The sequence below is a fragment of the Oncorhynchus tshawytscha genome, linkage group LG13, assembly GCF_018296145.1.
Source record: "Oncorhynchus tshawytscha isolate Ot180627B linkage group LG13, Otsh_v2.0, whole genome shotgun sequence".
NCBI lineage: Eukaryota > Metazoa > Chordata > Actinopteri > Salmoniformes > Salmonidae > Oncorhynchus > Oncorhynchus tshawytscha.
In genome coordinates this window covers 2043105-2069618 of record NC_056441.1, presented here as the reverse complement: position 1 = coordinate 2069618, position 26514 = coordinate 2043105, and the positions used below count along the sequence as shown (strand labels likewise).

Sequence of the window (26514 nt, the reverse complement as noted above, 5' to 3'; positions counted from 1 at the left end):
GGCACCACAATGGGCTTCAGGATCTCATCAAAATACAGTTGTGTTTATTGTCCGTAGCTTAGGCCTGCCCATACCATAACCCCACCACCACGGGACACTCTGTTCACAACGTTGACATCAGCAAACCGCTCACCCACACGATGCAATCTGCCCGGTACAGTTAAAACCGGGATTCATCCGTGAGTACACTCCGCACTGAAGGCCATTAAATCCCCGACCCTGGTGAAGACGACGAGCACACAGCTGAGCTTCCGAGACAGTTTCTGACAGTTTGTGAAGAAATTCTTCGGTTGTGCAAACCCACAGTTTCATCAGCTGTCCGGGTGGCTGGTCTCAGACGATCCCACGGGTGAAGAAGCCGGATGTGGAGGTCCTGGGCTGGCGTGGTTAACCGTGGTCTGAGGTTGTGAGGCCGGTTGGACATACTGCCAAATTCTCAAAAAATTGTTGTAAGCCGCTTCTGGTAGAGAAATTAACACCCAGTTCTCTGGCAACATCTCTGGTGGACATTCCTGCAGTCAGCTTGCCAGTTGCACGCTCCCTCAAAACTTGAGACATCTGTGGCATTGTGTTGTGTGACAAAACTGCACATTTTAAATAGGGAATTTTATTGTCCCCAGCACAAGGTGCACCTGTGTATTGATCATGCTGTTTAATCAGCTTCTTGATATGCCATACCTGTCAGGTGGATGGATTATCTTGGCAAAGGAGAAATGCTCACTAAACAGGGATGGAAACAAATTTGGGCAGAAAATGTTAAGAGAGAAAAAAAGCTTTTTGTGCGAATGGAACATTTCTGGGATCGTTTATTTCAGCTCATTAAACATGGGACCAACACGTTGCATACATTTTTTTGTTCAGTATAAAATGGAAGTGATCATCAGCAGACCCTTCCATGCTCAATTTACCTCAATGATCAGGTGGTGGCGGCCAGCAGTCCCTGTTGATCGTTTGATATATCTCCGTCTCTGTGACTAGGGTACCCATTTGGGACTCAACCCTCAACCCCCCTTCCTATTTAGCTCTGTAGTCCACTACACTGAGACCAGGAGACTTCTTTGTTGGTCTAAGTCTGTGTGTGTGTGGAGAGATGCTGTGAAGGGCTTGGATGGACTGAGGTTGTCATTGGGGACTGAATGTCCTCATACATACACTGCATCCAAAATTGCACCCTTTTCCTTATGTGGTGCAATACTTTTGACTATAGCCCTATGGGCCCTGTTGAAAAGTAGTACACTATATATAGGAAAGAGGGTGTCATTTAGAACACACCCTGCCATTGTGATGTCACTGATCCTCAGCAGCTAGTGAGGGGAAGCCATTTAGAACACAGCCCTGACATTGTGATGTCACTGAGCCTCAGCAGCTAGTGAGGGGAAGCCATTTAGAACACAACCTGCCATTGTGATGTCACTGAGCCTCAGCAGCTAGAGAGGGGAAGCCATTTAGAACACAACCTGCCATTGTGATGTCACTGAGCCTCAGCAGCTAGTGAGGGGAAGCCATTTAGAACACAACCTGCCATTGTGATGTCACTGAGCCTCAGCAGCTAGTGAGGGGAAGCCATTTAGAACACAACCTGCCATTGTGATGTCACTGAGCCTCAGCAGCTAGTGAGGGGAAGCCATTTAGAACACAACCTGCCATTGTGATGTCACTGAGCCTCAGCAGCTAGTGAAGCCATTGATTTAGTCACAGGCTGTGAGTGAGTCAGGCAGTACTACGTGGGGAAAATAACCAGAGGGAGGGTAGGGTTAGTAAGTTCTCATAGATAACGCGATAACGTGGAGATAGTAGAAGATAGGGTGCTATTTGGGATGCAAGCAGTCAAAGTACACTACTTGTGACCACAGGGCTCTGGTTAAATGTAGTGTACTATGTAGGGAATAGGGTGCCATTTGGGATAGAGCCTTTATCTGGGTCAATGTTTAGGGTCATTCCATTCCAGCTGACCATGATCATCCTGTATGTCCAACACTCAGGCTTCTAAAATATACCATCCTGTATGTCCAACACTCAGGCTTCTAAAATATACTGTGAAGTTACTTAACACCACTATGCCACTGCTTTCCATGTGACACGTGTAACGTTCCCAAAGCTCAGCTCTGCCACTGTACATACTGTAGTTGATAAATCGCTTTTTGAAAAAGACAGCAAGGATCTTTGTTACAAAACATCACTCATATCAGGTCCCCAGTCAATCAGTAACTAACAGCGGAGGGTCAAGATGAACCAACTTGTCCCTGAATGTAAATGTGTCATTTAGCTTGGTGCAGTAGTTGCAAATATTAACACAAGTACACAAATGAACCTTGATCCTTAGTGATTTGCTAAATATTTCAATGAGCATCTTAAAAATACTAATAATTTTTAACTTGTTGCCAGTTAGTTTTTAAAAATGTAATAAATAACACTGAACAAGCATGGTACAGTGATAAATATCAATTCATACACTGACCTTATCTGGATGACGAAATAGAGTGTAATGCGCTTGTTAACGGTGGGGGGAGTATTTCATAGTCCCTGGTCTGCCCTGGTCTGAAGATAGTCTAGTACCTTGTTCCATAACCTGGTCTCAGATCATTTCCTAGTATTCTATATGTAAATCCGAGACACTCCATTTGGTATGATATGTTATGTTTCGTATGTATTCATTTTGTATGTTACGAATTTGCCAAACGTACAATATTGTAACAAATTTGTAAAACGTATGATATGTTACGAATTCTAGTTAGATGGCTGACAGTTAGTTTAGGAGTTACGTTAAAGGGGAAGGGTTAGCTAACATGTTAAGATTAGAGCTTCTACACCTGCATTGCTTGCTGTTTGGGGCTTTAGGCTGGGTTTCTGTACAGCACTTTGAGATATCAGCTGATGTACGAAGGGCTATATAAATACATTTGATTTTATAAATAAATTAGATTTTTTGATTTGATTTTAGAGGAAGGGTTAGCTAACATGTTAAGTAGTTGCAAAGTCGCAATGGTTCCAAGACGTTTGCTTTATACGCCCAAACAACCACCCCATACGCCCACCCGTCCACCCCATACGCCCACCAGACTCCAGTTAGTTCACAGAGTAGGGCTTTGTTAGCCTATACTCAGATTAGTTTGTATATCCAACTCTTATGGTCATTGTCATGTCAAACACTATTTAGGATTTGGCTAGACAGTAGAAACAGATCTGGGGCCAGGCTAAGAATTGGTAGGTCTATGGAAGACTTCCTGTATAAATCCATGGTTGCATAAGGTGTCTATGTAAAGTAGAGCCAACAGATGAACAGAAACCAAAGCTTTTGATGTTGGTAAAACCCGCTTCATGATTGCATAACACCTCCACTAACCTCATCCCCAAGCTCAGTGACTAGAGACGACACCTCATCCCCAGGCTCAGTGACTAGAGACGACACCTCGTCCCCCAGGCTCGGTGACTAGAGATGACACCTCGTCCCCAGGCTCGGTGACTAGAGATGACACCTCATCCCCAGGCTCGGTGACTAGAGATGACACCTCATCCCCAGGCTCAGTGACTAGAGACAACACCTCATCCCCAGGCTCGGTGACTAGAGATGACACCTCATCCCCAGGCTCGGTGACTAGAGACAACACCTCATCCCCAGGCTCAGTGACTAGAGACAACACCTCATCCCCAGGCTCAGTGACTAGAGACGACACCTCGTCCCCAGGCTCAGTGACTAGAGATGACACCCCGTCCCCCAGGCTCGGTGACTAGAGATGACACCTCGTCCCCAGGCTCAGTGACTAGAGATGGCACCTCGTCCCCCAGGCTCAGTGACTAGAGATGACACCTCGTCCCCAGGCTCAGTGACTAGAGATGGCACCTCGTCCCCAGGCTCAGTGACTAGAGATGACACCTCGTCCCCAGGCTCAGTGACTAGAGATGGCACCTCGTCCCCAGGCTCAGTGACTAGAGATGACACCTCGTCCCCAGGCTCAGTGACTAGAGATGACACCTCGTCCCCCAGGCTCAGTGACTAGAGATGACACCTCGTCCCCAGGCTCAGTGACTAGAGATGACACCTCGTCCCCCAGGCTCAGTGACTAGAGATGACACCTCGTCCCCCAGGCTCAGTGACTAGAGATGACACCTCGTCCCCAGGCTCAGTGACTAGAGATGACACCTCGCCCCAGGCTCAGTGACTAGAGATGACACCTCGTCCCCAGGCTCAGTGACTAGAGATGACACCTCGTCCCCAGGTTCAGTGACTAGAGATGACACCTCGTCCCCCAGGCTCAGTGACTAGAGATGACACCTCGTCCCCCAGGCTCAGTGACTAGAGATGACACCTCGTCCCCAGGCTCAGTGACTAGAGATGACACCTCGTCCCCCAGGCTCAGTGACTAGAGATGACACCTCATCCCCAGGCTCAGTAACTAGAGATGACACCTCGTCCCCAGGCTCAGTGACTAGAGATGACACCTCGTCCCCCAGGCTCAGTGACTAGAGACGACACCTCGTCCCCCAGGCTCAGTGCCCCGTTTGTTTGTCAAAATAAAAGCAGTTTAAATGCTGTGCTGGTGGACAGAGTAGAATTAATGAAGCGTCGGTCCGTCTATCATGAAGTGTTAGACAGCAGGAAGCACAAGGCAGGTTGGTAGCCTGGATCCCAGATCTGCTTGTGTTCAACACCTTTTTTGAGAGAGACAACCAACTGACAGACAGCATGGAATGTGTTGGTGTATACTCTACGCTGCTTCCAAAACCAGAGAAGAAGAACCAACTGACAGACCGCATGGAATGTGTTGGTGTATACTCTACGCTGCTTCCAAAACCAGAGAAGAAGAACCAACTGACAGACAGCATGGAATGTGTTGGTGTATACTCTACCCTGCTTCCAAAACCAGAGAAGAAGAACCAACTGACAGACAGCATGGAATGTGGTGGTGTATACTCTACGCTGCTTCCAAAACCAGAGAAGAAGAACCAACTGACAGACGGCATGGAATGTGTTGGTGTATACTCTACGCTGCTTCCAAAACCAGAGAAGAAGAACCAACTGACATACAGCATGGAATGTGTTGGTGTATACTCTACGCTGCTTCCAAAACCAGAGAAGAAGAACCAACTGACAGACAGCATGGAATGTGTTGGTGTATACTCTACGCTGCTTCCAAAACCAGAGAAGAAGAACCAACTGACAGACAGCATGGAATGTGTTGGTGTATACTCTACGCTGCTTCCAAAACCAGAGAAGAAGAACCAACTGACAGACAGCATGGAATGTGTTGGTTTATACTCTACGCTGCTTCCAAAACCAGAGAAGAAGAACCAACTGACAGACAGCATGGAATGTGTTGGTTTATACTCTACGCTGCTTCCAAAACCAGAGAAGAAGAACCAACTGACAGACAGCATGGAATGTGTTGGTGTATACTCTACCCTGCTTCCAAAACCAGAGAAGAAGAACCAACTGACAGACAGCATGGAATGTGTTGGTGTATACTCTACCCTGCTTCCAAAACCAGAGAAGAAGAACCAACTGACAGACAGCATGGAATGTGTTGGTTTATACTCTACGCTGCTTCCAAAACCAGAGAAGAAGAACCAACTGACAGACAGCATGGAATGTGTTGGTTTATACTCTACGCTGCTTCCAAAACCAGAGAAGAAGAACCAACTGACAGACAGCATGGAATGTGTTGGTGTATACTCTACGCTGCTTCCAAAACCAGAGAAGAAGAATGAGAAAAGATGGAATAAGATGGAACAGAGGGACTGTTGTCAGTTGTCAGATGGGTTTGTGGTGGAGCCAAGCCGACACCTTATAGTCATTTTGTCAGGACAAGAGAAACCGGTCTGGGACCAGGCTATGGGAAGAGAGATTTCAGGCTTGGGAACAAAGCGAAGACCAAACTAGACCAGATGATGTTTGGTAGAAGCCAGTATCCTCTACTAGACCTTTACCATCAAAGCAGCAGCATCACCACAATAAGAATATTCAAGTCCATAGAATAAAGTGTGCACCTAAGGATGATCACATTCATCGTTTTGCGTACATGTCATGTTTGATTTTTGTCGGTATTAAGAAACACCATTTTACATACTAGTGATTTAAAAACAGCTGGAATCTGGAGTTCTAGATTCATGTACACTATATTTATGAAAGTATGTGGATACCCCTTAAAAAAATGTATGGATTCGGCTATTTCAGCCACACCCGTTGCAGACAGGTGTACAAAATCCAGCACACAGCCATGCAATCTCCATAGACAAACATTGGCAGTAGAATGGCCCGTACTGAAGAGCTCAGTGACTTTCAACGTGGCACCGTCATGATGCCACCTTTCCAACAAGTCAGTTGGTCAAATTGCTACAGCCGGTCAACTGTAAGTGCTGTTACTGTGAAGTGGAAACGGCTAGGAGAAGAAGAAAAACGACTCAGCTGCGAAGTGGTTGGCCACACAAGCTCACAGAGTGCTGAAGTGGTTGGCCACACAAGCTCACAGAGTGCTGAAGTGGTTGGCCACACAAGCTCACAGAGTGCTGAAGTGGTTGGCCACACAGGCTCACAGAGTGCTGAAGTGGTTGGCCACACAAGCTCACAGAGTGCTGAAGTGCGTAAAAATAGTCTGTCCTCGGTTGCAACACTCGCTACAGAGTTCCAAACTGCCTCTGGAAGCAACATCAGCACAAGAACTGTTCGTCAAGAGCTTGGGTTTCCATGGCCGAGCAGCCGCACACAAGCCTAAGATCACCATGCGCAATGACAAGCGTCGGCTGAAGTGGTGTAAAGCCCCCATTGGACTCTGGAGCAGTGGAAACGCTTTCTTAATTAAGAGTGATGTTTCGTGCTTCACCATTTGTCAGCCCGACGGACGAATCAGGGTTTGGTGGATGCAAGGAGAACGTTAATAAATAGTTGTAGGATTTTCTGAAGCAGACTAGAGAGACTTAAACAGCTATCCTTTTTACTCACAGTAGAAAATAGTTTTTTTTATTAGGGCGAAGTGTACAGTCGAACAGATCTGTAGCCAGGCTAATCTACAGCTATCCTCACAATAGAACATTGTTTTCTACAGTAAATCAGAATGGTAGCTAGCTAGCCTACAGTAAATCAGAAGCTAGCTAGCCTACAGTAAATCAGAATGGTAGCTAGCCAGTCTACAGTAAATCAGAATGGTAGCTAGCCAGCCTACAGTAAAACAGAATGGTAGCTAGCCAGCCTACAGTAAATCAGAATGGTAGCTAGCTGTCCTACAGTAAATCAGAAGCTAGCTAGCCTACAGTAAATCAGAAGCTAGCTAGCCTACAGTAAATCAGAAGCTAGCTAGCCTACAGTAAATCAGAAGCTAGCTAGCCTACAGTAAATCAGAAGCTAGCTAGCCTACAGTAAATCAGAAGCTAGCCAGCCTACAGTAAATCAGAATGGTAGCTAGCTAGCCTACAGTAAATCAGAAGCTAGCTAGCCTACAGTAAATCAGAAGCTAGCTAGCCTACAGTAAATCAGAAGCTAGCCAGCCTACAGTAAATCAGAAGCTAGCTAGCCTACAGTAAATCAGAATGGTAGCTAGCCAGTCTACAGTAAATCAGACCATGCTGTACTCAGGGTTCCTTAGCAGAACATTACAACATCTCCTGCTGAGAATGTCTCTCCTTTCCATCTGTTCCTGTCAGAACTGCAGGGCCGCTAAAATGATCAACTGACAGACAGAACAGGCCAAAGCCGACCTGCTCCCGTCGGCCAGCCAGGCCAAAGCCGACCTGCTCCCGTCGGCCAGCCAGGCCAAAGCCGACCTGCTCCCGTTCGGCCAGCCAGGCCAAAGCCGACCTGCTCCCGTCTGCCAGCCAGGCCAACGCCGACCTGCTCCCGTCCGCCAGCCAGACCTGCTCCCGTTCGCCAGCCAGGCCAAAGCCGACCTGCTCCCGTCGGCCAGCCAGGCCAAAGCCGACCTGCTCCCGCGGCCAGCCAGGCCAAAGCCGACCTGCTCCCGTCGGCCAGCCAGGCCAAAGCCGACCTGCTCCCGTTCGGCCAGCCAGGCCAAAGCCGACCTGCTCCCGTCTGCCAGCCAGGCCAACGCCGACCTGCTCCCGTCCGCCAGCCAGACCTGCTCCCGTTCGGCCAGCCAGGCCAAAGCCGACCTGCTCCCGTCGGCCAGCCAGGCCAAAGCCGACCTGCTCCCGTCGGCCAGCCAGGCCAAAGCCGACCTGCTCCCGTCGGCCAGCCAGGCCAAAGCCGACCTGCTCCCGTCTGCCAGCCAGGCCAACGCCGACCTGCTCCCGTCCGCCAGCCAGACCTGCTCCCGTTCGGCCAGCCAGGCCAAAGCCGACCTGCTCCCGTCGGCCAGCCAGGCCAAAGCCAACCTGCTCCCGTCGGCCAGCCAGGCCAAAGCCGACCTGCTCCAATTGGCCAGCCAGGCCAAAGTCGACCTGCTCCCTTCGGCCAAAGCGGACCTGGTCCCATGAAAACAATGGTTTCTTATTGGACAAGTTATGATTCTGCCCGTTAATATCAATATAGTCCCGTCATCACATTTCTCACAAACTTCTGCACAAGTTTAGTCCCTCCCCGTTTGGTACCTAATGAACTCCAGTACTCCTAGCTTGGTAACACCAACAGAGACCTCTGTCTCTATTCTAAGCAATAAGGCACAATTAAACAGAATTCAACTACAGACTGATAAACCTATCCAAATAATGTCCTTTACTATTTTACAAATCAACATAAAAAATGCAAAAAATAATTTAAAAAAACAATTAATTAACCCCCCAAGGATTGTTGGTAACTAAAACGGCTATCATTTGGATGGGAAGTTTGGATGGAACATGGAAACAGAACACAACAAACTCCTCCTACTTTACACACATATTATTAGCATATTGTACATCTGACAGGCAGACAGGGATTCCCTACATAGCGCACTACTTTTGACCAGGAACCATAGGGCTCTACAGTAGTGCATATTGAATAGGGGGCCATTTGTGACCAGCCAGGTTGTGCCTCTGTTGTAGTGACCCCCTCAGCTTTGGTCATTAAGCCATACGTCATCATTAACCCATACGTCATCATTAAGCCAAACATCATCATTAATCCATACGTCATCATTAATCCATACGTCATCATTAATCCATACGTCATCATTAATCCATACGTCATCATTAAGCCATTCGTCATCATTAAGCCATACGTCATCATTAAGCCATACGTCATCATTAATCCATACGTCATCATTAATCCATACGTCATCATTAAGCCATACGTCATCATTAATCCATACGTCATCATTAATCCATACGTCATCATTAATCCATACGTCATCATTAAGCCATACGTCATCATTACGTCATCATTAAGCCATACGTCATCATTAAGCCATACGTCATCATTAAACCATACGTCATCATTAAACCATACGTAATGATGACGCATGGTTCCGTAAGCCTCTACCCCAGTAACAGAGCAGGATCAACACGTTGGCGTACTGCTTCTTATGGTGAGAGAAAAACAAGAAAACGAACCAATAGAAAAAAGGCCTCGTAGTGTATGCTAAACCATTTAGCATACAGGGACCATAGCCCCTGGTCCCACGCTGTAGAAGAGAAGCCCTTAGCCCCTGGTCCCACGCTGTAGAAGAGAAGCCCTTAGCCCCTGGTCCCACGCTGTAGAAGAGAAGCCCTTAGCCCCTGGTCCCACACTGTAGAAGAGAAGCCCTTAGCCCCTGGTCTCACACTGTAGAGGAGAAGCCCTTGGTCTCATTGAGATCTAAATGGTGAGCTGTGCTGCATAGAGTGTTCAGGTTGTAGCTAAGTCTGTGATGACAACACCACTGTACCTGACTACTAAACACCTGGCAGCCCTCAGCTGCAGCTACAAGCCCCATAGATTCACACAATCAGCGTCGCTATTTGGTAGGTCCTCCTCGTCGTGGAAGATATCAGATCTGCTCTACTGGCCAATCAGTGTTCATTTTGATCCCATTTGCTCGTGTCCAATCAGGGTTTTGAGACATTAATCAGACCACGTTGATGATCCCACCCCCGGCCGACGCCCTCTTGCTGCAGTACGTGAAGCCGCTGTGATTGGTGGAAGTGCCGTTCATGTGTGATGTCTTCAGCTCCATCTGACAGGCAGCGATGGCCGCATTCAGCTCCACCTGGGCCCGATGGACCACGTAGAACATCAGACCTATACTGATGATGATCTGAGAGAGAGGGAAATAGAACCGTGTTATAGATCCATACAGTTTAGGACCACAGTGTCTAGAAGGGACGTTACACGGGTGACCTGACTCTCTGTGGTCACTAAAGATCCCATGGCACTTATCGTCAGAGTAGGGGTGTTAACCCTGGAGTCCTGGCTAAATTCCCAATCTGGCCTTCATACCATCATGGTCACCTAATCATCCCCAGCGTCCAAATTGGCCCATTCATCCCTCCTCCTCTCCCCTGTAAATATTCCCCAGGTCGTTGCTGTAAATGAGATTGTGTTCTCAGTCAACTTACTTGGTAAAATAAAATAAATAAATAAATAAATAAAGATCCACAGTTTTAGAACCATACAGTTTTAGAACCATACAGTTTTAGAACCATACAGTTTTAGGACCACACAGTTTTAGAACCACACAGTTTTAGAACCATACAGTTTTAGAACCAAACATTTTTAGGACCACACAGTTTTAGAACCATACAGTTTTAGAACCACACAGTTTTAGAACCATACAGTTTTAGAACCATACAGTTTTAGGACCATACAGTTTTAGGACCATACAGTTTTTAGAACCATACAGTTTTAGAACCACACAGTTTTAGAACCATACAGTTTTAGAACCATACAGTTTTAGGACCATACAGTTTTAGGACCATAGTGGATGAGGAACATAGTGGATGAGGACCATACAGTTTTAGGACCATACAGTTTTAGAACCATACAGTTTTAGGACCACAGAGTTTTAGAACCATACAGTTTTAGGACAGGGGACAGACCCCTGCTGCTGGTTCACCTGTAGACAAGGTAACCGCTGACCCCTGCTGCTGGTTCACCTGTAGACTGAAGACCAGGTATCCTCTGACTCACCTGTAGACTGAAGACCAGGTATCCGCTGATGCTCTGTTCTGACTCACCTGTAGACAAGGTATCCACTGACGCTCTGTTCTGACTCACCTGTAGACTGAAGACCAGGTATCCTCTGATGCTCTGTTCTGACTCACCTGTAGACAAGGTATCCACTGACTCTCTGTTCTGACTCACCTGTAGACTGAAGACCAGGTATCCGCTGATGCTCTGTTCTGACTCACCTGTAGACAAGGTATCCACTGACTCTCTGTTCTGACTCACCTGTAGACTGAAGACCAGGTATCCTCTGATGCTCTGTTCTGACTCACCTGTAGACAAGGTATCCGCTGATGCTCTGTTCTGACTCACCTGTAGACAAGGTATCCACTGACTCTCTGTTCTGACTCACCTGTAGACTGAAGACCAGGTATCCGCTGATGCTCTGTTCTGACTCACCTGTAGACAAGGTATCCACTGACTCTCTGTTCTGACTCACCTGTAGACTGAAGACCAGGTATCCGCTGATGCTCTGTTCTGACTCACCTGTAGACTGAAGACCAGGTATCCGCTGACGCTCTGTTCTGACTCACCTGTAGACTGAAGACCAGGTATCCGCTGACGCTCTGTTCTGACTCACCTGTAGACTGAAGACCAGGTATCCGCTGATGCTCTGTTCTGACTCACCTGTAGACTGAAGACCAGGTATCCGCTGATGCTCTGTTCTGACTCACCTGTAGACTGAAGACCAGGTATCCGCTGATGCTCTGTTCTGACTCACCTGTAGACTGAAGACCAGGTATCCGCTGATGCTCTGTTCTGACTCACCTGTAGACTGAAGACCAGGTATCCGCTGATGCTCTGTTCTGACTCACCTGTAGACAAGGTATCCACTGACTCTCTGTTCTGACTCACCTGTAGACTGAAGACCAGGTATCCGCTGATGCTCTGTTCTGACTCACCTGTAGACAAGGTATCCGCTGATGCTCTGTTCTGACTCACCTGTAGACTGAAGACCAGGTATCCGCTGATGCTCTGTTCTGCGATGACGTCTTCCATGGTGCGCAGCGTGGTGCCCAGGTAGGAGTTTAGGAGCTGTGTGGGCAGCAGGCCGACTGACGACGCCACCAGGTAGTTTGGCAACGACACGTCTGTGATCTGAAAGGAAGAGTGTTTCAAAGTTAGTCTTGTCCCGGCCAGAACGGCGTACTTCCTGTTTCTGGAGCCAGCGTCATGGCGACGTACACCACTTGGACAAGACGCTAGTCTGTAGAGGAAAGAATCAACCTCAGATATTAAAAAGGTGAAAGATACAGCGAAGGCGTCTGTGTTTTTCAACCTTTATTTCCAAGGTTTCTCTCTTACAGATTAGTGAATAGCTATAACCTCTAAGTGGTGTCACGTTTCTCTTAACTAATCTAAAAAATACAAAATGAAAAAGTTAACAAGTTTAAAGCGTCAGGCTGCCATAGATTATTGAAGCTTACAGTTCCACCTAGCTCAGTCTCTTGTTTCGTATCACTACATTACTCTATAGAACGGTGTTTCAGTCTCCTTGGCCTGGAACATCCCAGGACTGATGAAATGACCTTGGTACAGACAGACTGCAGGTATTATGCTTACTGTTCCCGAGCCTAGCAGATATTGGTGGGGAGGGATAGGGCTGTGGAGGTCACAAGATTTAGGCAGCCGGTGATTGTCAAGCAAATAACTGTTGGACTCATGGTAATTGACCTTTAATTAACAAACACATTTAGCATCTCCTGGCTTCCACACACAGCCTACAAGCCACTGATACAGACCTTTGGAACATCTACATTTTAATAAGTCAAATAACTCCATGTAATATAGTCTACAACATCACAATAACTCCATGTAATATAGTCTACAACATCACAATAAATCCATTATTTATTTTAGACAGGTCTAAAGAAACATGATATGAAGAAAATGTAGTCTATTTCAGAAGAACAGAATAACATACTGAGTTGTTCTTATGTTAGGTCCTGATCTGGCTGTGCCATATGGCTGTGGGCTACACTAGTTCATTTAGCAGACAAGATTGGCTTAGTATTCCATGGCATTATTTTATAGAATGAAAGATACAATTGAACAAAGGTTGATGTGTAATACATTGTAAGGCTGATAAGACTAATGATGATTTGAAAAAAAAAGTGTCTTGAAAAGGAAAGAGCTCTGCTTAGTTTTTTTTGCGCAGGCTGTACACACTACATCAGTCTCTCGTTCACAATTTGACAAACACTTGATACGGCGGCATCCCCTTTGTGTTGGCGTAATCCATGCCTTTTGTGGCCAGGGGCCGTTGCGCCCTTCTCCCTGAGCCCCATCACATGATCGGGTCTTTCTCACAGGCTACAAGTGAAAACAGACACATCCAATTCCGATGTGCATATTGAAGATATTGGAACAACTGTCCACATTTACTTTTTGTCAGCCAACAAGATGAGTAGGCCTAACGAACAGCAAAAACACTAGCCTATGTCAATCTACTATCCCCCATAGTACAAAAGTCAACCAATTCTGTTCTGTTTCGCAAAATAAATGTTTCAAAACATAGTCTGGGACAGTTGTGGGATGCGATAGATCCCAAGTTAATACAACCACTAGCATACAATATAACTGACGCAACCAATCAGAAAGTTTAGCTTTAAATGTGCACATGGCAGTAGGCTATAAGGGCGAGTGTTCCATTAGCCGGAAAACACCGTTATAAAAAGTCACCACAAATGTGATTATGTAATGAACAGTTCACCGAAGTGTTTTGCTCCTCATTCCAAGTCAAATCGCAATTGCAACATTTGGTTAAACACTTGGTTAAACACTTGGTTAAACACGAGGCCTAGATTGTTTGCCCATATCCTGCAGCCCTACGTGGCAGTGTCGACCTCTAACGAGTGCAGGAAATTCAGAAAATTATTTTGTGTTGCAGTTGAATTGAACAGTATAAAACACTCAGAAGGGAGAAAGATCCATTGAAATCACTTGTTTTGTGTTGACACTCCAGGGCACATTTTGAAGTTTTTTATTATTCAATAACACAAAATACCATCATACCGTCTAATCTTTTAAAAATACAGTGATGTGATATTTTGGCTATGTCGCCAGCCCTAGTAGGCCCAGCCCTAGTAGGCCCAGCCCTAGTAGGCCCAGCCCTAGTAGGCCCAGCCCTAGAAGGCCCAGCCCTAGTTGGCCCAGCCCTAGTAGGCCCAGCCCTAGAAGGCCCAGCCCTAGTAGGCCCAGCCCTAGTAGGCCCAGCCCTAGTAGGCCCAGCCCTAGTAGGCCCAGCCCTAGTAGGCCCAGCCCTAGAAGGCCCAGCCCTAGTAGGCCCAGCCCTAGTAGGCCCAGCCCTAGTAGGCCCAGCCCTAGTAGGCCCAGCCCTAGTAGGCCCAGCCCTAGAAGGCCCAGCCCTAGTTGGCCCAGCCCTAGTAGGCCCAGCCCTAATGACATATATAGGATAGATCTCTAGTATACTAACAGAAGTGTCTCAAGCATAGACCTTCCTAAATCAACTACACACTACAATTGGCTCAGTTGTAAGCCAATCTATCACTTAGCGACTAATGTAAACCGGTTAAATTGTCTGCGATTTAATTAATGACTAACTACTAGTCTATATTGTTCCAACCAGTAGCAGGCGTCTACTACAAGATAGCAACCCTCCAGATTCCCGACAATACTAAACCTGTTCCCTTCAATCTACCATTCCAGTGTTTCATTGCTATATTGTAATTACATTGCCACCATGGCCTATTTATTGCCTTACCTCTCTTATCCTAACTCATTTGCTCACATTGTATATAGACTTATTTTTTTGTATGTTTGTTTTACTCCATGTGTAACTCTGTGTTGTTGTTTGTGTCGCACTGCTTTGCTTTATCTTGGCCAGGTCGCATTTGTTAATGAGAACTTGTTCTCAACTTGGCCTTCCTGGTTAAATAAAGGGTTAGGGTTATATATATAAATACCTGGTTAAATAAAGGTGAAATAAAATAAACTAAAATGTTTGCTGAACTGTAAGAAATCTTTAACACTATATTCTGATTATACCTATCCAGAACCATCAGATCAGCAAACATCGAAGGGGAACAACGTTTATTCTTTATTACAAGTGTCCGCTACTTGTACAACGGTGTGATTTGGAAGCGTCTGTCTGTTCAACAGTGTAGAGGGTCAAAGAGCTGTCTCGTCTCGGCTCCTGTCCCGGGAGGGACGTTGTAACCTTTGGACAGACAGAGAACGTCACCCAAGGGCGATTCCATGCATAGACCATATTCGTTTTTTGGTATCTCAATTTGTTCTGGTAAACTTCATTGGGAGGAAGGATGTTTGACATCCATTATTCATTATCATTGAGAAAATCATGATGAATGTGGTTATTTTAGACTTATACATGCCTCCTGGAAAGACCCTATGATCTGTGTACAGTACATGATATTGATAACATTGTTGTCAATATACTCCTTAGTGTGCTCACATTCATTTATTCAACATAATTATCAATATCTCAAAAGAAAAGGTACGCTTTTTTGATTTTGTTCATTTTAAGAAATATATATATATATAATATAAGAAATATAATATACATTGAATATCTCCAATACGCTCTCTGCTAATTCAGGAGGTATGATCCATCTACGAGAGGCTCTCTGCTAATTCAGGAGGTATGATCCATCTACGGGAGGCTCTCTGCTAATTCAGGAGGTATGATCCATCTACGAGAGGCTCTCTGCTAATTCAGGAGGTATGATCCATCTACGAGAGGCTCTCTGCTAATTCAGGAGGTATGATCCATCTACGAGAGGCTCTCTGCTAATTCAGGAGGTATGATCCATCTACGAGAGGCTCTCTGCTAATTCAGGAGGTATGATCCATCTACGGAGGCTCTCTGCTAATTCAGGAGGTATGATCCATCTACGAGAGGCTCTCTGCTAATTCAGGAGGTATGATCCATCTACGAGAGGCTCTCTGCTAATTCAGGAGGTATGATCCATCTACGAGAGGCTCTCTGCTAATTCAGGAGGTATGATCCATCTACGGAGGCTCTCTGCTAATTCAGGAGGTATGATCCATCTACGAGAGGCTCTCTGCTAATTCAGGAGGTATGATCCATCTACGAGAGGCTCTCTGCTAATTCAGGAGGTATGATCCATCTACGAGAGGCTCTCTGCTAATTCAGGAGGTATGATCCATCTACGAGAGGCTCTCTGCTAATTCAGGAGGTATGATCCATCTACGAGAGGCTCTCTGCTAATTCAGGAGGTATGATCCATCTACGAGAGGCTCTCTGCTAATTCAGGAGGTATGATCCATCTACGAGAGGCTCTCTGCTAATTCAGGAGGTATGATCCATCTACGAGAGGCTCTCTGCTAATTCAGGAGGTATGATCCATCTACGAGAGGCTCTCTGCTAATTCAGGAGGTATGATCCATCTACGAGAGGCTCTCTGCTAATTCAGGAGGTATGATCCATCTACGAGAGGCTCTCTGCTAATTCAGGAGGTATGATCCATCTACGAGAGGCTCTCTGCTAATTCAGGAGGTATGATCCATCTACGAGAGGCTCTCTGCTAATTCAGGAGGTATGATCCATCTACGAGAGGCTCTCTGCTAATTCAGGAGGTATGATCCATCTACGAGAGGCTCTCTGCTAATTCAGGAGGTATGATCCATCTACGGGAGGCTCTCTGCTAATTCAGAAGGTATGATCCATCTACGAGAGGCTCTCTGCTAATTCAGGAGGTATGATCCATCTACGGGAGGCTCTCTGCTAATTCAGGAGGTATGATCCATCTACGGGAGGCTCTCTGCTAATTCAGGAGGTATGATCCATCTACGGGAGGCTCTGCTAATTCAGGAGGTATGATCCATCTACGAGAGGCTCTCTGCTAATTCAGGAGGTATGATCCATCTACGGGAGGCTCTCTGCTAATTCAGAAGGTATGATCCATCTACGAGAGGCTCTCTGCTAATTCAGGAGGTATGATCCATCTACAATATGCTCTCTGCTAATTCAGGAGGTATGATCCATCTACGGGAGGCTCTCTACTAATTTAGGAGGTATGATCCATCTGCTAATTCAGGAGGTACGATCCATTTTAGGAGCACCACGAACACAGTGAATGTGAAAATGGTTTCAAAAAGGGAACTCCCACTGCTTTATGATTTGCTGAATGTGCAATCCTAAAGGAGGGCTATGATTGGATAATGACCTATAATGTAAATTTCTATGTAGGCCCACTGTGGAAGTTGGACATGTTTGAGGGGTATATAAAGAGTATATATTTGAGCAATATGCCTAAAAATAATACAAATCTAAATATATATATATTTTTAAATGCTGAATAAATGAATGTGAAAAAAAGTATATTTCACAATCTAGACACTCCATATGTTCGAGCAACACTATAAGGAGAACAACGACAACAAGATGTAGTCTTGTGCATCATGTACAGTTCGCAGACCACAGGGTCTTACAGGAGCCATTTTTAGGTCTAAAAAAGGCCACTCATCATGATTCTCTCTCGGGAAAAAAAAAAGTTAATCAAATGTAAAAGAGAAAGTAAAAACATCCTGAAGTTACTGTGAAAATTGCCAGAAGAAATTGGAGATACCGAAAAGATTTCCGGGGTACGCTGGCATGGAATTCACCCCCTTCCTTCCCAGCCATGGAAGCTGTATTTAAATAGACTCAGAGTGCTGATAGTGGAATCAGTTACACCTTTTAGATTACAGTGCATAAGATTATATGGGGAGGGGGGGGTTGATCCTATATCAGCACTCCTACTCATGGGACGCGATAACCTTTTGGACAGGGAACTTCCAAATCCAACATCACAGTGTCCCTGTCCCAAATGGCATCTTATTTCCTACATAGTGCACTACTTTGAAAAGTATGACCTGCTGCTGACTGGTTGGAAGCTACAATCCTATACGACTCACTCAGCCAGCATCCCAAACGGTACCCTATTCCGATGTTAGTGCATTATGTAATGAATATGGTGCCATTTGGGACGAATCCTCAGGTCACAACGATCTAAGGCACTGCACCTCAGTGCTTGAGGCATCACTACTTGACCCGGGTTCGATCCCAGGCTGCATCACAGTCGGCTGCGACTGGGAGACCCATGAGGCGGTGCACAATTGGCCCAGCGTCGTCCGGGTTAGAGGAGGGTTTAGCCTGCTGGGATGTTTCCTCCGACACATTGGTGCTTCTGGCTTCCAGGTTAAGCGAGCATTATTCTCAAGAAGCAGTGCGGCTTGGCAGGGTCGTGTTTCGGAGGAGCGGCTCTCGACCTTCGCCTCTCCCGAGTCCATAGGGGAAATGCAGCGATGGGTCAAGACTGTAACTACCAATTGGAAAACACAAAATTGGGGAGAAAACGCCGTAAAAAGATTATAATAATTCCCTCGTTATGTCGAGAAAAAATAAGTTTTGTGGAGATCGAGAAACTGCATCATCCATTAATTTGTTGAGATGAATGATCCCCACCTCATCAAGGAGACAACATGCAATCGTATGCAAGGAACAACGCAACTAACTTGGCTAGTCTTGTGAGCTAGCAAGTTCGGTAGTCTTGTGAGCTAGCTGGTCCTTAGACCAGCTGGCCGGTGTGTTTACGGACATATTCAATCAATCCCTATACCAGTCTGCTGTTCCCACATGCTTCAAGAGGGCCACCATTGTTCCTGTTCCCAAGAAAGCTAAGGTAACTGAGCTAAACGACTACCGCCCCGTAGCACTCACATCCGTCATCATGAAGTGCTTTGAGAGACTAGTCAAGGACCATATCACCTCCACCCTACCTGACACCCTTGACCCACTCCAATTTGCTTACCGCCCAAATAGGTCCACAGACGATGCAATCTCAACCACACTGCACACTGCCCTAACCCATCTGGACAAGAGGAATACCTATGTGAGAATGCTGTTCATCGACTACAGCTCGGCATTCAACACCATAGTACCCTCCAAGCTCGTCATCAAGCTCGAGACCCTGGGTCTCGACCCCGCCCTGTGCAACTGGGTACTGGACTTCCTGACGGGCCGCCCCCAGGTGGTGAGGGTAGGCAACAACATCTCCTCCCCGCTGATCCTCAACACTGGGGCCCCACAAGGGTGCGTTCTGAGCCCTCTCCTGTACTCCCTGTTCACCCACGACTGCGTGGCCATGCACGCCTCCAACTCAATCATCAAGTTTGCGGACGACACAACAGTGGTAGGCTTGATTACCAACAACGACGAGACGGCCTACAGGGAGGAGTGAGGGCCCTCGGAGTGTGGTGTCAGGAAAATAACACACTCAACGCAAAACTAAGGAGATGATTACCAGCAGAGGGAACACCCCCCATCCACATCGATGGAACAGTAGTGGAGAGGGTAGCAAGTTTTAAGTTCCTCGGCATACACATCACAGACAAACTGGTCCACTCACACAGACAGCAGGTGAGGGGCGCAGCAGCGCCTCTTCAACCTCAGGAGGCTGAAGAAATGGCACTCACAAACTTCTACAGATGCACAATCGAGAGCATCCTGGCGGGCTGTATCACCGCCTGGTATGGCAACTGCACCGCCCTCAACCGTAAGGCTCTCCAGAGGGTAGTGAGGTCTGCACAACGCATCACCGGGGGCAAACTACCTGCCCTCCAGGACACCTACACCACCCGATGCTACAGGAAGGCCATAAAGATCATCAAGGACATCAACCACCCGAGCCACTGCCTGTTCACCCCGCTGCCATCCAGAAGGCGAGGTCAGTACAGGTGCATCAAAGCTGGGACCGAGAGACTGAAAAACAGCTTCTATCTCAAGGCCATCAGACTGTTAAACAGCCACCACTAACATTGAGTGGCTACTGCCAACACACTGTCAATGACACTGACTCTACTCCAGCCACTTTAATCATGGGAATCGATGGGAAATGATGTAAATATATCACTAGCCACTTTAAACAATGCTACCTTATATAATGTTACTTACCCTACATTGTTCATCTCATATGCATACGTTGATACTGTACTCTATATCATCGACTGCATCCTTATGTAATACATGTATCACTAGCCACTTTAACTATGCCACTTTGTTTACATACTTATCTCATATGTATATACTGTACTCGATATCATCTACTGTATCTTGCCTATGCTGCTCTGTACCATCACTCATTCATATATCCTTATGTACATATTCTTTATCCCCTTACACTGTGTATGACAGTAGTTTTTTTTGGAATTGTTAGTTAGATTACTTGCTCGTTATTACTGCATTGTCGGAACTAGAAGCACAAGCATTTCGCTACACTCGCATTAACATCTGCTAACCATGTGTATGTGACAAATAAAATTTGATTTGAATTTGATTTGATTTGAAAAGCTAGCTTGTTATCTATGCTGATAGATTGCATAAATGATGTGTATGATTTAAAAAGGGACATGTTTTGTGGATAATATTTATAGTGGGTAAGCTCCATTCCTGATAGGCTCGTTCAGTAGATCATATCTGATCAGCCTATCAGAACAATGTACCCATCCTAGACCTAACATCTGGTGTGCCTGAGAGAGCAATGATTCAATGACAACGCAAGGCGCTACAGAGGGTAGTGCGTACGGCCCAGTACATCACTGGGGCCAAGCTTCCTGCCAACCAGGACCTCTATACCAGGCGGTGTCAGAGGAAGGCCCTAAAAATTGTCAAAGACTCCAGCCTCCCAAGTCATAAACTGTTCTCTCTTTTCACACAGCAAGCTGGACTGATGCACCTTGTCTGTAACCAACAGTCTGTAACCAACAGTCTGTAACCAACAGTTTGTAACCAACAGTCTGTAACCAACAGTCTGTAACCTGTAACCAACAGTCTGTAACCAACAGTCTGTAACCAACAGTCTGTAACCAACAGTCTGTAACCAACAGGACCTTGAACAGCTTTTAACACCAGGCCATACGACTGCTAAATAGTGAGTTAAACAGCTTCTAACACCAGGCCATACGACTGCTAAATAGTGAGTTAAACAGCTTCTAACACCAGGCCATACGAATGCTAAATAGTGAGATAAATAGTTAACTCAAATCAAAATTTCAAATCAAATCAAATTTATTTATATAGCCCTTCGTACATCAGCTGATATCTCAAAGTGCTGTACAGAAACCCAGCCTAAAACCCCAAACAGCAAGCAATGCAGGTGTAGAAGCACGGTGGCTAGGAAAAACTCCCTAGAAAGGCCAAAACCTAGGAAGAAACCTAGAGAGGAACCAGGCTATGTGGGGTGGCCAGTCCTCTTCTGGCTGTGCCGGGTGGAGATTATAACAGAACATGGCCAAGATGTTCAAATGTTCATAAATGATCAGCATGTTCGAATAATAAGAAGGCAGAACAGTTGAAACTGGAGCAGCAGCACGGCCAGGTGGACTGGGGACAGCAAGGAGTCATCATGTCAGGTAATCCTGGGGAATGGTCCTAGGGCTCAGGTCCTCCGAGAGAGAGAAGGAGAGAATTAGAGAACGCACACTTAGATTCACACAGGACACCGAATAGGACAGGAGAAGTACTCCAGATATAACAAACTGACCCTAGCCCCCCAACACATAAACTACTGCAGCATAAATACTGGAGGCTGAGACAGGAGGGGTCAGGAGACACTGTGGACCCATCCGAGGACACCCCCAGACAGGGCCAAACAGGAAGGATATAACCCCACCCACTTTGCCAAAGCACAGCCCCCACACCACTAGAGGGATATCTTCAACCACCAACTTACCATCCTGAGACAGGGCCGAGTATAGCCCACAAAGATCTCCGCCATGGCACAACCCAAGGGGGGGCGCCAACCCAGACAGGATGACCACATCAGTGAATCAACCCACTCAGGTGACGCACCCCTTGAGGGTCACCAATAGCTACTCGGACTATCTGCATTGATCCTTTTAGCACTAATTATTTTAACTCATCACATACCCAACAAAGGGTATAAAACAAAGTATTGAGATAAACTTTTGTTATTGACCAAATACTTATTTTCCACCATAATTTGCAAATAATTTCATTAAAAATCCTACAATGTGATTTTCTGGAATTTTTTTCTCATTTTGTCTGTCATTGTTGAAGTGTACCTATGATGAACATTACAGGCCTCTCTCATCTTTTTAAGTGGGAGAACTTGCACAATTGGTGGCTGACTAAATACTTTTTTGCCCCACTGTATATAGCCAAGTTATCACATCATTTATATGACGGTCAGCTAACCCATCTATATAGCCAAGTTATCACATCATTTATATGACAGTCAGCTAACCCATCTATATAGCCAAGTTATCACATCATTTATATGACAGTCAGCTAACCCATCTATATAGCCAAGTTATCTCATCATTTATATGACAGTCAACTTGGCTATATAGATGGGTTAGCTGACCGTCATATAAATGATGTGATAACTTGGCTATATAGATGGGTTAGCTATCACATCATTTATATGACGGTCAGCTAACCCATCTATATAGCCAAGTTATCACATCATTTATATGAGGGTCAGCTAACCCATCTATATAGCCAAGTTATCACATCATTTATATGACGGTCAGCTAACCCATCTATATAGCCAAGTTATCACATCATTTATATGACGGTCAGCTAACCCATCTATATAGCCAAGTTATCCATTATTTATCTTTTCTCTCTGCATTGTTGTGAAGGCCTGTCAGGAAGCATTTCACTGTTATGTCTACACCTGTTGTCTACCAAGCAGGTGACGAATAACATTTTGATTTGAAATGCAATGTTTGTTTTTGGAAATGCTTTATACGTACAGTCTAATTGCTAGCCTGCGTGGGTAGAAACATGTGCCATCATGCCACTCTATGATATTAACATGTTAGGCATGACTGACAAGGAGTTGGTAGATGCTTGTGCCATCATGCCATCTTGGTAGATGCTTGTGCCATCATGCCATCATACCATCTTGGTAGATGCTTGTGCCATCATGCCATCTTGGTAGATGCTTGTGCCATCATACCATCTTGGTAGATGCTTGTGCCATCATACCATCTTGGTAGATGCTTGTGCCATCATGCCATCTTGGTAGATGCTTGTGCCATCATGCCATCTTGGTAGATGCTTGTGCCATCATGCCATCTTGGTAGATACTTGTGCCATCATACCACTCTATGATATTGACATGTTAGGCATGACTGACAAGGAGTTGACATGATAGCACAGACAGATGTGGGTCCATGCTACCTCATTGCAGATGATACTAGGAAGAGAAAGAAAGGGGGAGTCATCAAGGTCAATCAATAATTCAAACAGTGATTGGAGGTCAAGTGCGTCAGGTTACCGAAAAGACTGAGGTGGCAGCAATATCATGTCCTTGGTGTGTTGAGACAGACGAGGGATCCCAAATAACACCCTCTTCCCTATATAGTGCGCTACTTTAGACCAGAGCCCTATGGGACTAGAGTGCCATTTGGGATCCACGCCCAGTCACATGACTGTCAAGTGTAGGCCTAGTGATGGTCACTGTGTAAAAGAACTTCTACCCAAAAAAGGACTTTGCCTTGCTGTCCTTTCGTAAAGGCAGTGGGCTATCTATTAGAGACAAGACCCAGATAAATGTATGACAATAGGCCCTACATATTCTGAGGACACATACTATCTATTAGAGACAAGACCCAGATAAATGTATGACAATAGTCCCTACATTCCCAATCTGGCCCTCAAACCATCACGGTCACCTAATAATCCCCAGTTTACAATTGGCTCATCCATCCCCCTCCTCTCCCCTGTAACTATTCCCCAGGTCGTTGCTGCAAATGAGAATGTGTTCTCAGTCAACTTACCTGGTAAAATAAAATAAATAAATAAAAAACATATTCTGAGGACACATACTATGTATTGGAGTACAGTTTATAGGTCAATAACTTGCTCAAACTGAATTTTCTTATAGGTCTATATTTGCCAGAGTTATTACCCTCTTGCCCAGAGGTGGACATCCCTCCTTCAATAGATACATGCGTTGTTCTCCTAAGTGTGCAGGCTTGTGTTCCAACCCTGCTTGAACACACCTGATACTGCAAATCAGCTTCTCATCATGACCTAGGCTACATCAGCTGAATCATTCAAATATGTTGGAGCTGGAACAAAAGGCCTACACATCCACCAGGCTCTCCAGGAACGAGGTCGACCACCCACGCAGATGCCTTTATAGCGCACTATGGGAACAGGGTCCCGTTAGGGATCCATACATCTTGGTCCCGTTTCTCACTTGATCTGCAGACCATGGCCACCATCAGCAACTTCAGACCATGGACACCATCAGCAACTTCACAGACCATGGACACCATCAGCAACTTCACAGACCATGGACACCATCATCAACTTCACAGACCATGGATACCATCAGCAACTTCACTTGCAATAAATAAGAATTCCAACCATACTCACTGAGAACACTGCATTCTGGAGTCCAAAGGGAATGGGTGTGAGTCTCGCTAAGGCCACCACCTTGAGTCCACTTCCCCCCTCCACCACCCGTATTACAGCACTGAGCTGTTCAGAGTTCCCCACCTTGTTGACCACCCAGTCTGTCAACAGTCTCTTACACACCAGGTGAGCCACGAAGGTACCTATAAGCACCCCCACCATCACCAGTCCCATACCCAGCACGAAGCCGTAGAGGTATCCCGCAGCCACGTTCAGTACGATGTACCCCCAGCCGAATGGGAAGGACACAATGATCAGACCAACTATGAACAGCAAGGCTCCAACCAGGCTGTCCAAGCTCTCCACCCAGAGAAGAAGGTCCTTGAGGTACTGTCGGACTAGAGCCACGGAGGAGAAGCACACAGCTGTCAGAATGCATGCCAGGAGGCTGCTCTTGAAGCAACACGTGGTAATACAACACTGGTGTCTGAACTCCCTGTTGGTGGCGCCACCGGTGAATGACACGCCAGTGTCAACGATGCTCTCCGGGTCTCCATCAGACTTGCCGACGGCGCCTCCTCTCTCGTCAAAGGTGTTGCATATCAAGAGGTCAATTTTATCGCACTCGTCCGGGGAGGGTCTCTGGAGCCAGCGGTTCAGCTGGATCTGTCCTTTGACAGCGGCGTGTTTCAGGACTTTTACGGCGACCTGCAGGGATGGTGGCGCAGGGCCCCACATGACTGTCCTTACAACAGAGTCTCGGGAAGATCAACGAGTCGCTCTGATGGTGGTGCTCAGATTAACGATGAGCGTTGCAACTTCAATACGACCGTTTCCATTGTAGAAACGATAAAAGCTTGAACATAAAATAGAATGACAACTGAGAAAGATAAGGAGGGTAAAAAACGTGCTGACACAGAGGTTATCGATGTCTTCTGTGCTGCGGACCCATCACTTAGTACAGAGGACAATTGTTTACACAGACTTGAAAAAGAAAGATTATTCCAACCCGAGTTGCCATGGTACAAATCCTCGTCCAGTGGGACAGTTATCTTGTGTTCACCAATTGGGAGACATGCAGTTCAATGATTTTATAAATACCGTTCACATCGCCTAGGAGTCAAACGCCATAAATTAGGAAACGGCAGCAGCAAACTGACAACAAAGTCACGTTATTACTAAAGAAACGTCAGATCATGTTTACTATTCTTTTGAACAAAACGGTTGAAAGATGAATCCGTGCAAGACTTTTGCAAGTCTTCGGTCCTATTTGGTAAAACGTTGCAGCGGGTTTCTACTCCACTTTACGAGCTGCTGTGTGGTCAAAGTCCTGGAAATTAATTCCGACGCGCGATTCGCCCGAAAAAACCTCCGTATTTTCTCTTCCCGGGGCAAAGTGATAACCGGAGCACCGACGTCAGTCTGACAGCCAACTACGCGTTATATCTCGCTTCATCCAGAATAGTAAGTGCTGATCGACGCTACATGCTACTGATACACCAGATACTGCTCTGTTTATTTCCCACAATGCCAAGAACCAGACTACTGCCGTTCTGGACCAATCAGACAACGAGTCTGGTACATGGCGAACACAGAACATTTCAATGTTTCAAGGGGACGGTTATAACAGGCATAATTGTGTTATTCATTTGTATTTTATATACCTGTATTAGTATTTATTCATGTTTTGTCCATTCTGTTGTTTGGTAGTGTCAGTACAGTCAGTAAGTTCTGTATTTGAAAAACAGTTATGTGTTTAGTTCGTTAGGTTCACACATGTAAATACATGTCCACTTGACAGTTTTCCATTATCAAGTGAGACTTCATTCCTCAGATAGATGCATGTTCTTCTGAGCAGACACAACTCAGTCTACAGTAGGTATTATCAACAAGATGTCCACGTTCAGGCAAAGAAGAACACGTCTGAATAGCCCCCTGGTCAAAACTAGTGCCCCATTTAGGTAATAAGGTGGCCATTTAGGACATAAACAATGATAAAACAAGTGGCCCCGTACTAAACTTTTAACTTTGATAAACCTAGAATGTGGATTATTATTGTTATTATTATTAT

The 26514-nt window shown here is 45.8% G+C and overlaps 2 protein-coding genes across 3 annotated transcripts; both read right to left on the bottom strand.

The window, feature by feature from the left end:
* Positions 1-666: 666 nt before the first annotated feature.
* On the bottom strand, positions 667-6212 carry LOC121839026 (putative endo-beta-N-acetylglucosaminidase). Its single transcript, XM_042295062.1, has 2 exons — positions 3642-6212; positions 667-3376 (listed from the first exon to the last, which is right to left on the bottom strand). The coding sequence occupies exon 1, from the start codon at positions 5650-5652 to the stop codon at positions 4489-4491; it is 1164 nt and encodes a 387-aa protein (XP_042150996.1). The 5' UTR covers positions 5653-6212; the 3' UTR covers positions 667-3376; positions 3642-4488.
* A 3019-nt stretch (positions 6213-9231) lies between these two features.
* tmem64 (transmembrane protein 64) lies at positions 9232-25969 on the bottom strand. Of its 2 annotated transcripts, XM_024438445.2 has the most exons (3): positions 24465-25959; positions 12011-12166; positions 9232-10160 (listed from the first exon to the last, which is right to left on the bottom strand). In XM_024438445.2, the coding sequence occupies exons 1-3, from the start codon at positions 25179-25181 to the stop codon at positions 9972-9974; spliced, it is 1062 nt and encodes a 353-aa protein (XP_024294213.2). In that variant the 5' UTR covers positions 25182-25959; the 3' UTR covers positions 9232-9971. The 2 variants fall into 2 exon arrangements, with proteins under 2 accessions (XP_024294213.2, XP_024294294.2); XM_024438526.2 differs by lacking the exons at positions 9232-10160; positions 12011-12166 and adding an exon at positions 23823-24370 and having other exon boundaries at positions 24465-25969.
* Positions 25970-26514: the final 545 nt, after the last annotated feature.